Raw genomic sequence first — 15,341 nt, 5'->3', positions numbered from 1 at the left:
TTCCTCTGCTCCTTTCTGTTCCTCCTACTCCTCCCTACTCCTCCTACTCCTTCTGTTCCTCCTACTCCTTCTGTTCCTCCTGCTCCTCCTACTCCTCCTGTCCTCCTGTTCCTCCTGCTCCTTTCTGTTCCTCCTACTCCTCCTGTTCCTCCTACTCCTCCTGTTCCTCCTGTTCCTCCTACTCCCTTCTGTCTCCTGCTCCCTCCTGTCCCCTTCCTTACTTTTTCCTCCTGTTCCTACTACTCTTGCTCCACCTGTTCCTCTTCTACTCCTGCTCCTCCTATCCTCCTGTTCCTCCTGCTCCTACTCCACCTGTCCCTCCTGTTCCTGCTACTCCTTCTGTTCCTCTACTCTTCTGTTCGTCCTGCTCCCAGCCCGCTTCCATTTATAGCACCACACCACAGGGAGTGTGTGTGTCCTCCTACTCCTTCTGGTCCTCCTGCTCCTCCTGGTCCTCCTACTCCTCCTGTTCCTACTACTCTTGCTCCACCTGTTCCTCTTCTACTCCTGCTCCTCCTACTCCTCCTGTTCCTCCTGCTCCTACTCCACCTGTCCCTCCTGTTCCTGCTACTCCTTCTGTTCCTCCTACTCCTTCTGTTCGTCCTGCTCCCAGCCCGCTTCCATTTATAGCACCACACCACAGGGGAGTGTGTGTGTGTGTGCGTGCGCGTGTGTGTGCATGTGTGCGTGTGAGGGAATTCTGATACAACATCCTGAGAGAAACACAGCTTACCCTAAATACTAGAGCAGTTAGCCTCAATGTGACTGCTACTCCATATACCCTACAGTACATAGGTTACTGTACAAAGTTAGTCTACCCTACGTAGGTTACTGTACATAGTTAGTTAGTCTACCCTACATAGGTTACTGTACATAGTTAGTTACTGTACCCTACATAGGTTACTGTACATAGTTAGTTAGTTAGTCTTCCCTACATACACTATATATACAAAAGTATGTGGACACTCCTTCAAATGATTGGATTCGGCTATTTCAGCCACACCCCTTGCTGACAGGTGTATAAAATAAAGCACACATCCATGCAATCTCCATAGACATGCATTGGCATTAGAATGGCCTTACTGAAGAGCTCAGTGACTTTCAGCGTGGCACCGTTATAGGATGACACCTTTCCAACAAGTCAGTTCGTCAAATTTCTGAGCAAAGCTGCCCCGGTCAACTAAGTGTTGTTATTGAGAAGTGGAAACATCGAGGCGCAACAACGGCTCAGCCATGAAGTGGTAGGCCACACAAGCTCACAAAACGGGACCGCCGAGTGCTGAAGCACGTAGCGCAGGCCTGGGCAACTCCAGTCCTCGGGGGCCTGATTGGTGTCACACTTTTTCCCCAACCCCAGCTAACACACCCGACTCCAATAATCAACTAATCAGGATCTTCAGTTAAAAAGGCAATTKGTTTACATCAGTTTGCTAGGGATGGGGGAAAGGTGTGACAACAATCAGGCCCCCGAGGACTGGAATTGCCCAGGCCTGGCGTGGCGGATAAAAAAWTTCTGTCCTCGGTTGCAACACTCACTACCAAGTTCCAAACTTCTTCTGGAAGCAACGTCAGCACAATAAATGTTTGTCGCAAGCTTCATGAAATATGGTTTCCATCACCAAGCAGCCACACACAAGCCTAAGATCACCATGTGCAATGCCAAGCGTCGGCTGAAGTGGTGTAAAGCTCGCCGCCATTGGACTCTGGAGCAGTGGAAAGGCGTTCTCTGGAGTGATGAATCACGCTTCACCATCTGGCAGTCCGACGGACGAATCTGGGTTTGGCAGATGCCAGGAGAACGCTACCTGCCCCAATGCATAGTGCCAACTGTTAAAGGGCCTTCCAGAGGGTGGTGTGGTCTGCACAACGCATCACCAAGGAGCAAAATACCTGCCCTCCAGGACAACTACAGCACCCAATGTCCTCAGGAAGACCAAAAAGATCATCAAGGACAACAACCACCTGAGCCACTGCCTGTTCACCCTTGCTACCATCGCAGAAGGCAAGGTCAATACAGGTGCATCAAAGCTGGACCGAGAGACTGGAAAAACAGCTTCTATCTCCAAGGCCATCTGACTTGTTATAGCAGCCATCACTAACACCACCCTTACCACCTGGGACTGCCCGTCAGGAAGTCCAGGATCCAGTTGCAGAGGGAGGTGTTTAAACCCCAGGGTCCTTAGCTTAGTGATGAGCTTTTGGGCACGTTGGTGTGAACGCTGAACTGTAGTCAATGAAATAGCATTCTCACATTGGTGTTCCTTTTGTCTAGGGGGAAAGGGCAGTGTTGGGTACAATAGAGATTGCATCATATGTGGATCTGTTGGGCGGTATGTATATTTGGAGGTGGGTCTAGTGTTTCTGGGATAATGGTGTTGATGTGAGCCATGACCATCCTTTCAAAGCACTTCATGGCTATAGACGTGAGTGCTACGGGTCGGTAGTAGTTTAGGCAGGTTACCTTAGTGTTCTTGGGCACAGGACTATGGTGGTCTGCTTCAAACATGTTGCTATTACAGACTCAATTAGGGACAGGTTGAACATTTCAGTGAAGACACTTGCCCAGTTGGTCAGTGCAAGCTCGAAGTACACATCCTGGTAATCCCTCTGGCCTTGTGAATGTTTACTTGTTAAAGGTCTTACTCACATCAGCTACAGAGAGTGTGATCACACAGTCTTCCGGAAACAGCTGGTGCTCTCATGCATGTTTCAGTTTACTTGCCTCAAAGCGAGTGTAGAAGTAATTTAACTCGTCTGGTAGGCTTGTGTCCTGGGCAGCTTGTGACTGTGCTTCCCTTTGTAGTCTGTAATAGTTTGCAAGCCCTGCCACATCCGACAAGGCTCAGAGCCGGTGTAGTACGATTCAGTCTTAGTCCTGTATTTGACGCTTTGCCTGTTTGATGGTTCGTCGGGGGGCATAGCAGGATTTCTTATATGCTTCCGGTTTTAGAGTCCCGCTCCTTGAAAGCGGCAGCTCTACCCTTTAGCTCAGTGCAGATGTTGCCTGTAATCCATGGCTTCTGGTTGGGGTATGTACGTACGGTCACTGTGGCACGATGTCATCGATGCACTTATTGATGAAGCCATTGACAGTGTTCTCCTCAATGCCATCAGAAGAATCCCGGAACATATTCCATTCTGTGCTAGCAAAACAGTCTGATTCATCTGACCACTTCTTCTATTGACCGAGTCACAGGTGCTTCCTGCTTTAGTTTTTGCTTGTAGCAGGAATGGAGGGTGAGGGAGAACTTTGTACATGTCTCTGTGTGTTGAGTTTTAGTGTCTAAGTTTTTTTCCCCTTTGGTTGCACATTTAACGTGCTGATAGAAATTCGGTAAACTGATTTGATTTTTTCCTGCATTATAGTCCGGGCACTAGGAGTGGTACTCTGGATGAGCGTTTTCTTGTTCTTATGGCCGTATACAGCTCATTGAGTGCGGTCTTAGTGCCAGCTCAGTCTGGGGTGGTATATAGACAGCTACTAAAAATATCTATATAAACTCTCTTGGTAGATAGTGTGGTCTACAGCTTGTCATGAGATACTGTAACGCAGGCGAGCAAAACCTCGAGACTTCCTTAGATTTCGGGCGCAAACTGTTGTTTACAAATATACATTGGCCGCCTCCCTTTGTCTTACCAGAGGCGGCTGTTCTATACTGCCGAAAAAGCTTAAAACCCGCCAGCTGTATGTTAATCATGTCGTCGTTCAGCCACGACTCAGTGAAACATAAGATATTACAGTTTTTAATGTCCCGTTGGTTGGATATACGTGCTCGTAGTTCGTCTATTTTATTATTATTGATTCATTGCATATATACATACTGTATATAGTTAATTATTCTAAACACATACTGTGTATAGTTATCTACTCACATACTGTATCTAGTTAGTCTACTCACATACTGTATCTAGTTAATCTACTCACATACTGTATATAGTTAATTATTCTAACACATACTGTGTATAGTTAGTCTACCCACATACTGTATCTAGTTAATCTACTCACATACTGTATATAGTTAATTATTCTAAACACATACTGTGTTATGTTAGTCTACCCACATACTGTATCTCGTTATGCTTCCTACATACTGATCTATTTAGTTTTGTCTACTCACATACTGTATCTAGTTATTCCACCCACATACTGTATCTAGTTAGTCTACTCACATACTGTATATATGTAACGGTTGTCGTTGGTGGAAGGAGAAGAGGACCAAAGTGCAGCGTGGTAGGTATTCATAATAATTTAATAAAGAATGAATACTAAACAAAAACAACAAACGTACAGTTCTGTAAGGTGCAAACAAAAACACTAAACAGAAATAACTACCCACAACCCATAGTGGACAACCGGCTACCTAAGTATGATTCTCAATCAGAGACAACGATCGACACCTGCCTCTGATTGAGAACCATACTAGGCAAACGCATAGAATATAACGACTAGAACAAAAACATAGAAAACAACGTAGAATGCCACCCCGACTCACGCCCTTACCAAACTAAAATAAAGACATAAAAAAGGAAGTAAGGTCGAACGTGACAATATAGTTAATTATTCTAAACACATACTGTGTATAGTAGTCTACCCACATACTGAATCTAGTTATTCTATCACATACTGTATATTAGTTAATTATTCTAAACAGATACTGTGTATAGTTAGTCTACTCACATACTGTATCTAGTTAGTCCAACCACATACTCTATCTAGTTAATCTACTCACATATTGTATATAGTTACTTATTCTAAACACATACTGTGTATAGTTAGTCTACCCACATACTGAATCTAGTTATTCTAATCACATACTGTATATAGTTAATTATTCTAAACAGTACTGGTTATAGTTAGTCTACTCACATACTGTATCTAGTTAGTCTACTCACAACTGTATCTAGTTAATCTACTCACATACTGTATATAGTTAATTATTCTAAACACATACTGTGTATAGTTAGTCTACCCACATACTGAATCTAGTTATTCTAATCACATACTGTATATAGTAATTAATTATCTAAACAGATACTGTGTATAGTTAGTCTACTCACATACTGTATCTAGTTAGTCTACTCACATACTGTATCTAGTTAATCTACTCACATACTGTATATAGTTAATTATTCTAAACACAACTGTGTATAGTTAGTCTACCCACATACTGAATCTAGTTATTCTAATCACATACTGTATATAGTTAATTATTCTAAACAGATACTGTGTATAGTTAGTCTACTCACATACTGTATCTAGTTAGTCCAACACATACTCTATCTAGTTAATCTACTCACATATTGTATATAGTTACTTATTCTAAACACATACTGTGTATAGTTAGTCTACCCACATACTGCATCTAGTTATGCTTCCTACATACTTTATCTATTTAGTTAGTCCTACTCACATACTGTATCTAGTTAGTCTACCCACATACTGTATCTAGTTAATCTACCCACATACTGTATATAGTTACTTTTCTAAACACATACTGTATTAGTTAGTTGGTCTACCCACATACTGTATCTAGTTAGTCTACCCACATACTGTATATAGTTAGTCTAACCTACATACTGTATCTAGTTATTCTTACCCACATACTGTATCTAGTTAGTCTACCCACATACTGTATCTAGTTAGTTAACCCACATACTGTATCTAGTTAGTCTACACACATACTGTATATAGTTAGTCTACCCACATACTGTATATAGTTAGTCTACCCACTACTGTATTAGTTAGTCTACCACATACTGTATCTAGTTAGTCTACCCACATACTGTATTAGTTATTCTACCCACATACTGTATTCTAGTTAGTCTACCCAATACTGTATCTATTTATTCTACCCACATGCTGTATCTAGTTACTTATCCTAAAACCATACTGTATCTAGTTAGTTGGTCTACCCACATACTGTATCTAGTTAGTCTACCCACATACTGATCTAGTTAGTCTACCCACATACTGTATATAGTTATTCTACCCACATACTGTATCTAGTTTAGGTCTACCCACATACTGTATCTAGTTAGTCTAACCACATACTTTATAGTTATTCTACCCACATACTGTATCTAGTTATTCTACCACATACTGTATCTAGTTAGTCTACCACATACTGTATCTAGTTATTCTACCCACATACTGTATCTAGTTAGTCTACCCACATACTGTATATAGTTATTCTACCCACATACTGTATATAGTTATTCACCCACATACTGTATCTAGTAGTCTACCACCTACTGTATCTAGTTAGTCTACCCACATACTGTATCTAGTTAGTCTACCACATACTGTATCTAGTTAGTCTACCCACATAATGTATCTAGTTAGTCTACCCACATACTGTATCTAGTTAGTCTACCCAACATTACTGTATTCTAGTTAGTTCTACCCACATACTGTATCTAGTTAGTCTACCCACATATGTATCTAGTTAGTCTACCCACATACTGTATCTAGTTATTCTCTACCACATACTGTATCTAGTTAGTCTAACCCACATACTGTATCTAGTTAGTCTACCCACATACTGTATCTAGTTAGTCTACACACATACTGTATATAGTTAGTCTACCCACATACTGTATATAGTTAGTCTACCCACATACTGTATCTAGTTAGTCTACCCACATACTGTATATAGTTAGTCTACCCACATACTGTATATAGTAGTCTACCCACATACTGTATATAGTTAGTTTGTCTAAACACATACTGTATTTAGTTAGTTGGTCTACCCACATACTGTATCTAGTTAGTCTACCCACATACTGTATCTAGTTAGTCTACCCACATACTGTATTATAGTTATTCTACCCACCTACTGTATCTATTTATTCTACCCAATGCTGTATCTAGTTAGTCTACCCACATACTGTATCTAGTTAGTCTACCCACATACTGTATCTAGTTAGTCTACCCACATACTGTATTTAGTTAGTCTACCCACATACTGTATCTAGTTAGTCTACCACATACTGATCTAGTTAGTCTACCCACATACTGTATATGTTAGTCTACCCACATACTGTATCTAGTTAGTCTACCCACATACTGTATATAGTTAGTCTACCCACATACTGTATATAGTTAGTCTACCCACATACTGTATATAGTTAGTTGTCTAAACACATACTGTATTTTAGTTAGTTGGTCTACCCACATACTGTATCTAGTTAGTCTACCCACATACTGTATCTATTTATTATACCCACATGCTGTATCTAGTTAGTCTACCCACATACTGTATCTAGTTAGTCTACCCACATACTGTATCTAGTTAGTATACCCACATACTGTATCTAGTTAGTCTACCCACATACTGTATCTAGTTGGTCTACCCACATACTGTATCAGTTATTCTACCACATACTGTATCTAGTTATTCTACCCACATACTGTATCTAGTTGGTCTACCCACATACTGTATATAGTTAGTCTACCCACATACTGTATATAGTTAGTCTACCACATACTGTATATAGTTAGTCTACCACATACTGTATATAGTTACTTATTCTAAACACATACTGTAATAGTTAGTTGGTCTACCCACATACTGTATCTAGTTAGTCTACCCACATACTGTATCTAGTTTGTGTACCCACATACTGTATCTAGTTAGTCTACCCACATACTGTATCTAGTTAGTCTACCACCATACTGTATATAGTTAGTCTACCCACATACTTTATCTAGTTAGTATACCCACATACTGTATCTAGTTAGTCTACCCACATACTGTATCTAGTTAGCTACCCACATACTGTATCTAGTTAGTCTACCCACATACTGTATCTATTTATTCTACCCACATACTGTATCTAGTTAGTCTACCCACATACTGTATCTAGTTAGTCTACCCACATACTGTATCTAGTTAGTCTACCCACATACTGTATCTAGTTTGTCTACCCACATACTGTATCTAGTTATTCTACCCACATACTGTATCTATTGGTCTACCCACATACTGTATCTAGTTGGTCTACCCACATACTGTATCTAGTTAGTATACCCACATACGGTATCTAGTTCTTCTACCCACATACGGTATCTAGTTGGTCTACCCACATACTGTATCTAGTTATTCTACCTACATACTGTATCTAGTTAGGTAGTCAACTCCCATACCTCATCTAGTTATTTAGTCTACTCATATACCCTATCTTGTTAGTTATTCTACACACATACTGTATCTAGTTAGTTATTCTACCCACATACTGTATCTAGTTAATTATTCTACTTACATACTGTAACTAGTTAGGTAGTCAACTCCCATACCTCATCTAGTTATTTAGTCTACTCGTATACTGTATTTAGTTAGTTGGTCTACCCACATACTGTATCTAGTTTGTCTACCCACATACTGTATCTAGTTATTCTACCCACATACTGTATATGTTATTCTACCCACATATTGTATCTAGTTAGATACCCACATACTGTATCTAGTTCTTCTACCCACATACGGTATCTAGTTGGTCTACCCACATACTGTATCTAGTTAGTCTACCCACATACTGTATCTAGTTAGTCTACTCACATACTGTATATAGTTAGTCTACCCACATACTGTATCTAGTTAGTTATTCTGAACATATACTGTGCATGGTTATTCCACCTACATACTGCATCTAGTTAGTTAGTCTACTCACATACTGTATAGTTAGTCTACCACATACTGTATAATAGTCTACCCACATACTGTATCTAGTTAGTCTACCTACATACTGTATCTATTTAGTTAGTCTACCCACATACTGTGTATAGTTAGTCAACCCACATACTGTATCTAGTTAGTTAGTCTACACTACATGTCTCGGAGCTCAGTGGATGGGGAAGGGTGGGTTTCTGACATCACAGCATGAGAGAGAGAGAGACGTGAGTTTTGTATTTGTTAATGTGCGTCATCTTTGTGTGTGTGCGTGACTGTGTTTGTATGTTTGTGTGTGTGCGTGTGCGTGCTCTTTCTGCATCAGTGAGGATAATTCATCACGGGTGTTTTTCCAGTTTTCCTCTCCCAACTCTGTACTCATCTCAGGACTGATAGCATGTTGTAGAATAACCGGCTTATTGGAGTAAATTGCATTAGCACCATGTTGCCTGGTGCCCCAGGGTCTTCTCCTAAGCCTTTTGTTTTAAGTGGCAGCCATGTGTGAAGCGTTTCTCTACTCAGCCTGGGCTTTCAATCCTCTGGAATATACTGTTGGCAGATTCATCTCCTAATGGAGAGACCCACTGCAGGCTCTGTCCATGTGGATGACTTGTTAGCATTTCCTGTTAGCATCAATCTCAGTGTTATTTAATAAATCTATGTAGCAGTTAGTGAGCTAAATTCTGTTTAAGGGCATTACGCTAACAAGCTGAGTAGAAGGAGACAGTGAGGGAAGAGTCACAGTAGTGCAGTAAGAGGAGGGTGTTTGGTTAGCGTCTAGCAGACTCGCTTAGTCTCAGAAGTGTGTTGTGAGACCGAAGCGACCTAGGGCCCAATGTGAATCTCTGCTTTAGGTTGTCTGAGTCTACTGAGTGTTCTAGAGCAGGAAACCATACTGATGCAGTAAAAGGAACTGTATTTTCCTGTCTGATTATAATCAATTTGAGCTTTTACCCTAGTCTTGTTCACTACTCATGCCCTGGCCCTGAAGCTTCTTTTACCCAGATCTGGGCCCAGCTAACCTTCCACATCTCGAGGGAGAAACACATACTGACCTATGATCAGCCTCTAGCGGTCAAATTCATCCGACCCCATCATTCACGCTCCAGTGGGCCTAGCGTGCATACCCAGGCTCCCCAAAAAAATCTCAGACATGGGCTTTTGACCTGAACTGCCCCCCCCAACCTGCTTCGGTCTCGCTCTCATATATATATATGTGTATATATGTGTGTGTGTGTGTGTGTGTGTATATTTGTCTCTACACGGGGGTGAACCATGGGCAGCATCATTCTTCATCACCATCAACATGCCCGGCTGAGCGTAAGGAAGAGAGAGAGAAACAACACACACCTGTGCTGTAATCACATGAGGATGGACAGCTGCGAGCAACCTCTGTAGAGTAGTAGAGGTACAACTGGATGAGTTAGACCTACTGCAGAGAGGGACAATTAGCTGTAAAGCAGTGGAGGCTCCTCAGATGAGGAAGGGGAGGACTATCCTCCTCAGTAAATTTCAGAAAAATTTCAATAGTGAAACAAAAAAAGTTATATTTTTTAGATAAAACTATACTAGATATGTTCATGTCATCAACACACTGTTTTGCAATGAAGATCTAGCACAGCCCCAGTAGCACTCTGTTGGGTAGCACCATGGTGTAGCCGGAGCTAGACTCTGTCCTCCTCTGGGTACATTGACTTCAATAGAAAACCAAGGAGTGCTCATGGTTCTCACCCACTTCCATAGACTTTCACAGTAATTTGGCAAATCTGACCATAATTCCATCCTCCTGATTCCTGCTTACAAGCAAAAATTAAAGCAGGAAGCACCAGTGACTAGATCAATAAAAAAGTGGTCAGATGAAGCAGATGCTAAGCTACAGGACTGTTTTGCTAGCACAGACTGGAATATGTTCTGGGATTCATCCAATGGCATTGAGGAGTACACCACATCTGACCGTACGTACATACCCCAACCAGAAGCCATGGATTACAGGCAGCATCCACACTGAGCTAAAGGCTAGAGCTGCCGCTTTCAAGGAGCAGGACTCTAACCCTGGTATGGCAACTGCTTGGCCTCTGACCGCAAGGCACTACAGAGGGTAGTGCGTATGGCCCAGTACATCACTGGGGCCAAGCTTCCTGCCATCCAGGACCTCTATACCATCCCGTGTGAGAGAAAGGCCCTAAAAATGTACAAAGACTCCAGACACCCTAGTCATAGACTGTTCTCTCTGCAGTACTGGCAAGCAGTACTGGAGCGCCAAGTCTAGGTCCAAGAGGCTTCTAAACAGCTTCTACTCCCAAGCCTTAAGACTCCTGAACATCTAGTCAAATGGCTACCAAGACTATTTGCATCCCACACCACTGCCACTCTCTGTTGTCATCTATGCATAGTCACTTTTAATTAACTCTACCTACGTGTACATACTACCTCAACTAACCGGTGCCACCGCACATTGACTRTGTACCAGCACCCCCCCTGTATATATTGTTATGTTTTACTGCCTCTCTTTAATTACTTGTTACTTTTATCTCTTATTCGTACCCATATTTTTTGAAACTGCACTGTTGGTTAGGGGCTCTTAAGTAAGCATTTCACTGTAAGGTCTACACCAGTTGTATTCGGCACATGTGACGAATACAATTTGATTTGATTTAATTATGACAGCATGAACTGACATGTTGTCCACCCAATCAAAGTATCAGAGAATTAATCTAGTTCTGAAAGCATAACTTACAGCTAGCTAGCACTGCAGTGCATAAACTGTGGCGAGTCGTTGACTCAAAAAGAGAGAAAGACAATTGAACAGTTTTGAACAAATTAATTTCTTCCAAAATTAAGGAGAGAGAGACAGAAAGAGATACTAGATACAGTATTACTTAGCTAGCATGTAATGCAGCTAGCTCATTTAGCCTATTCAAACACCCTGCTCAAACAGAGAGGGATGCTATGTTAGCTAGCTGGCTATGGCTATCCAACACTGGAGCTCTTCCAAGTCAAGGAAAGCTTTGGGTAATTTATTGCTACCGGGGCCCACAAGTGTAACTGCTTAACTACTTGCTGCTGACTGTACACTGTACTGTAGGATTGTAGCGAGTTTACTAAAGCGTTAGTTCTAGTAGATGTGTTGACTATGACAAGAAAACAATGTAGACTGTGTGTAGTGGTTAGCAGTCATGACATGAAGGCTTGGCTTGGGAAGTTTTTTTTGTCTTGTAACAGACAGCTGATGTGTTGTGCACTGAAGTTCACAAGCGAAGGGAAAAGGTGTGAGGAGGAGAGCACATACATAGGTGCGACAAGGAATTACATATACAGCAAGCTGTTTGTATGTGGCTGCTATGAAAGTGAACTGTGTTTGCGTGTGATCAGGGGTGTAGTCAATGTGCCGATTCTGTTGAAAAACCTTTCTTATTAAACAGAAGCAAACGGAACGAAACGGGCATAAATATACCTCAATTTGTCAAATAGAAACTCTCGTGTTTCCAGACAATCCACTAAAAGCGATTCTGCGTGCTTCTGGGTTGTTGGATTTAGACATTTGTTTTAGGTGTTTTGATGTTTAATGAGGACAGACTACCTGCAATGCTATCAAATATAGATTAATAGGCATGATACCTGCAGATGCTGTTCATTTGAACCATCATCCTCAAAACAAAGCAGAACCCATGACTGTGAAAACCAGGCCAAAGACCTCATAGATATTACATTGTGTGTATGATAAGAGGGCCAATCTGGGTGATTATTGCATTAAACGGGCAGAAATCAATGGGGGAAGTGTCTGTGCGTGTGTGTGTGTTAGGAAAAGGGGAAAGGGGATACCTAGTCAGTTGCACAACTCTAGTGTGTGTGTGTCTCAGCACTACTCTCCTGACTCTGTTAAAACTGATACCCTGTCTCTCTGAGCTCATCCAGATGGCGTCTGGATCGATTCAGATTTACCCAGGTTTGTAAAATTAAAGCGAGAGAAGGGATACAGATACACAGTACAATGTTATCCAAAAAGCTGAGGAGAAGTGCATAGAAATAAATAAAATGTCTCTTCTCTCAATTCTTCAGTTTTTTTACTCAAAATATTCACAAAATGATAATTCCCCAGTTAGACGTTATAGGATTTCCAATGTGAATTGTGTGAATTAATTTGGACGTTGCAGCTTTGACTTTCTTCTTGTAATGATTGAGATGTACTAACTGTTCTTTTTGTCTTCTACAGCGCCCCCTACGGTCCGCATTGTCCACTCGGGACACGCCTGTAACGTTGAGGAAGAGCGCCACGCGGAGAGGGTGTACACAATCCGGGAGGGAGAGACGCTTGAACTCACCTGTCTTGTCACAGGACACCCACGGCCACAGGTCAGTCAACCTGCCAATCACTCAGTTTAGCCAATCAGGACGCTGACGTTTCACTTCACCCACCAATCACTCTGTTGAGCCAATCAGAACTCTTACTGTACTCACCAATTACTCTCTTTCTGAACACTTTGGTACCCAGGTCAGAAGATATCCAGTCCTCTTAGATTTTACAATTGCATGTTTTGAGCACAATAGTACGATCATTAGTAGAGGCAACAATGGGTCTTTCTATAAATGAAGGGGCAAACTTGTGAAATCAGGATCAAATTTTCTAAATGGTTTGATATACTGTACAGTGCATTCGGAAAGTATTATGTTTAAGTATTATGTTACAGCTAGGGACATTTTTTACATTTTTGGCTGATACTGATATCCAATATTTTTCTTCCCCAAAAAATGATACCGATAACCATTATTTTTAATTTTAGCGGCCTTTTAAGCATGCTAGTACAGTTATATAGTTGACACACACACACACACACCACACCCACAACACAACACACAGCACACACACACACACACACACAACACACACACACACACTGACCAAAAAGTTATTTTGTTGGCATTTACTTATGTCTCCATTACCAGTAAAACAAAATCAAAACCTATTTATTTCATTTACTTGCTGTGCTGTTTCATTGTTCATTTGTTCAGTCGTTTCATTCTCAACCAGGATTTCATCATACATGACAAGTAGTGAAGTTTCAGCTCTGTCTGTCCGTGGCCTCTCTTCATCGGTGCGCACTGTCACTGTGTCCGTTTCCATCTTGTCCAGCTGTGTCTAACATTTCACGTAAACCCTGTTTCTTGTCTGCATCGAAGTAGCGGTCCTTGTACCTAGCATCGCCATGGTGGCAACACAGTATGGGCTCAGAGAGAATTCCACCGAATTGCTTGTTCACAGCCTCTAGTAAAGTACTTCTCCAAGTTAACCCGACGGTCTGTATTGGCATTTTTGTTGATCAGGCGTTTCAATAACATGACAGGGTATCACGTCTGCTGCAGACGCAGTTGGGCTTATTTCTCGAGTCAGTTGTTTGAATGGAGCTGGGAGTGTTCATGTTCCCAAGTTTCAAACATGTTCTCAAATGCCATTGAAATGGCAGCAGCGGTATGAGAACCAGCACATTCTTGAGCATGCAATACGGCTTTCCTCAGTACGAAATCCTTGTCGACCCACTGTGCTGTCAGACTCATAATGCTCATGGGGCTGACATCGCTGTGCCAAATGTCAGTCGTGAAGCTAATAGCAGTGACGCCCATAGCAAGTAGCTCATGAATGTGAGTTTCAATACTGTGTAACTCCGGAAGGGCAACATCTGAAAAATAGTGCCTACTTGGTAGAGTGTACCGGTGCTCTACCAGTCGGCGAAAGCCAACATCATCCACAACAGAGAACGGTTGATTGTCAAGGGCAATGTAATCCATTATTAATTACTCTTTCAAATGACTGCTCGACTTGTTGACTGCTCGATCCACACAGCAGACATTGTGGGCTAGGTTAGGAAAACTGTGTCCCTAGTTACCAGCCTCATTCTAAAATGGATGAATTAGTTTTTTTCTTCTCATTATTCTACACACAATATCCCATAATAACAAAGTAATAAAAAAGTGAAATTTGCACAAATGTGTAAAAATAAAAACTGAAATATTACATTTACATAAGTATACAGCCCTGTCACTCAGTACTTTTTTTAATCACATTTGGCAGCAAATACAGCCTCGAGTCTTCTTGGGTATGAATCTAAAAGCTTAGCACACCTGTATTTGGGGAGGTTGTCCTATTCTTCTATGCAGATCCTCTCAAGCTCTGTCAGGTTGGATGGGGAGCGTCGCTGCACAGCAATTTTCAGGTCTCTCCAGAGATGTTCGTTCGGGTTCAGCTCTAGGCTCTGCCTGGGGAACTCAAGGACATTCAGAGACTTGTCCAAAAGCCACTCCTGCGTTGTCTTGGCTGTGTGATTAGGGTAATTGTCCTGTTAGAAGGTGAACCATCGCCCCTGTATGAGGTCCTGAGCGCTTTGGAGCAGGTTTTCATCAAGGATCTCTCTGTACTTTGCTCCATTCATCTTTCCTGACTGGTCTCCCAGTCCCTGCTGCTGAAAAACATCCCCACAGCATGATCCTGCCACAACCATGCTTCACTGTAAGGATGGTGCCAGGTTTCCTCCAGATGTGACGCTTGGCATTCAGGCCAAAGAGTTCAATGTTGGCTTCATCAGACCAGAGAATCTTGTTTCTCATGGTCTGAGAGTCCTTTAGGTGCCTTTTGGAAAACTCCAAGTGGGCTGACGTGCATTTTACTGAGGAGTGGCT

At 41.8% G+C, this 15,341-nt stretch overlaps 1 protein-coding gene across 1 annotated transcript in view; it reads left to right on the top strand.

Moving 5' to 3' along the window:
- The window catches only part of LOC112068313 (MAM domain-containing glycosylphosphatidylinositol anchor protein 2-like), a 381,767-nt gene that overhangs the window by 112,913 nt on the left and 253,513 nt on the right, over positions 1-15,341 (top strand). The window contains 1 exon segment of the mRNA XM_070438102.1: positions 12,883-13,022. Coding sequence (XP_070294203.1) covers positions 12,883-13,022 — 140 coding nt within the window.

This window comes from Salvelinus sp. IW2-2015, unplaced genomic scaffold, assembly GCF_002910315.2.
Source record: "Salvelinus sp. IW2-2015 unplaced genomic scaffold, ASM291031v2 Un_scaffold396, whole genome shotgun sequence".
Taxonomy (NCBI): Eukaryota; Metazoa; Chordata; class Actinopteri; order Salmoniformes; family Salmonidae; genus Salvelinus; species Salvelinus sp. IW2-2015.
The sequence above is the reverse complement of the archived record's forward strand: the minus strand, read 5'-3'. Positions and strand labels throughout refer to the sequence as shown.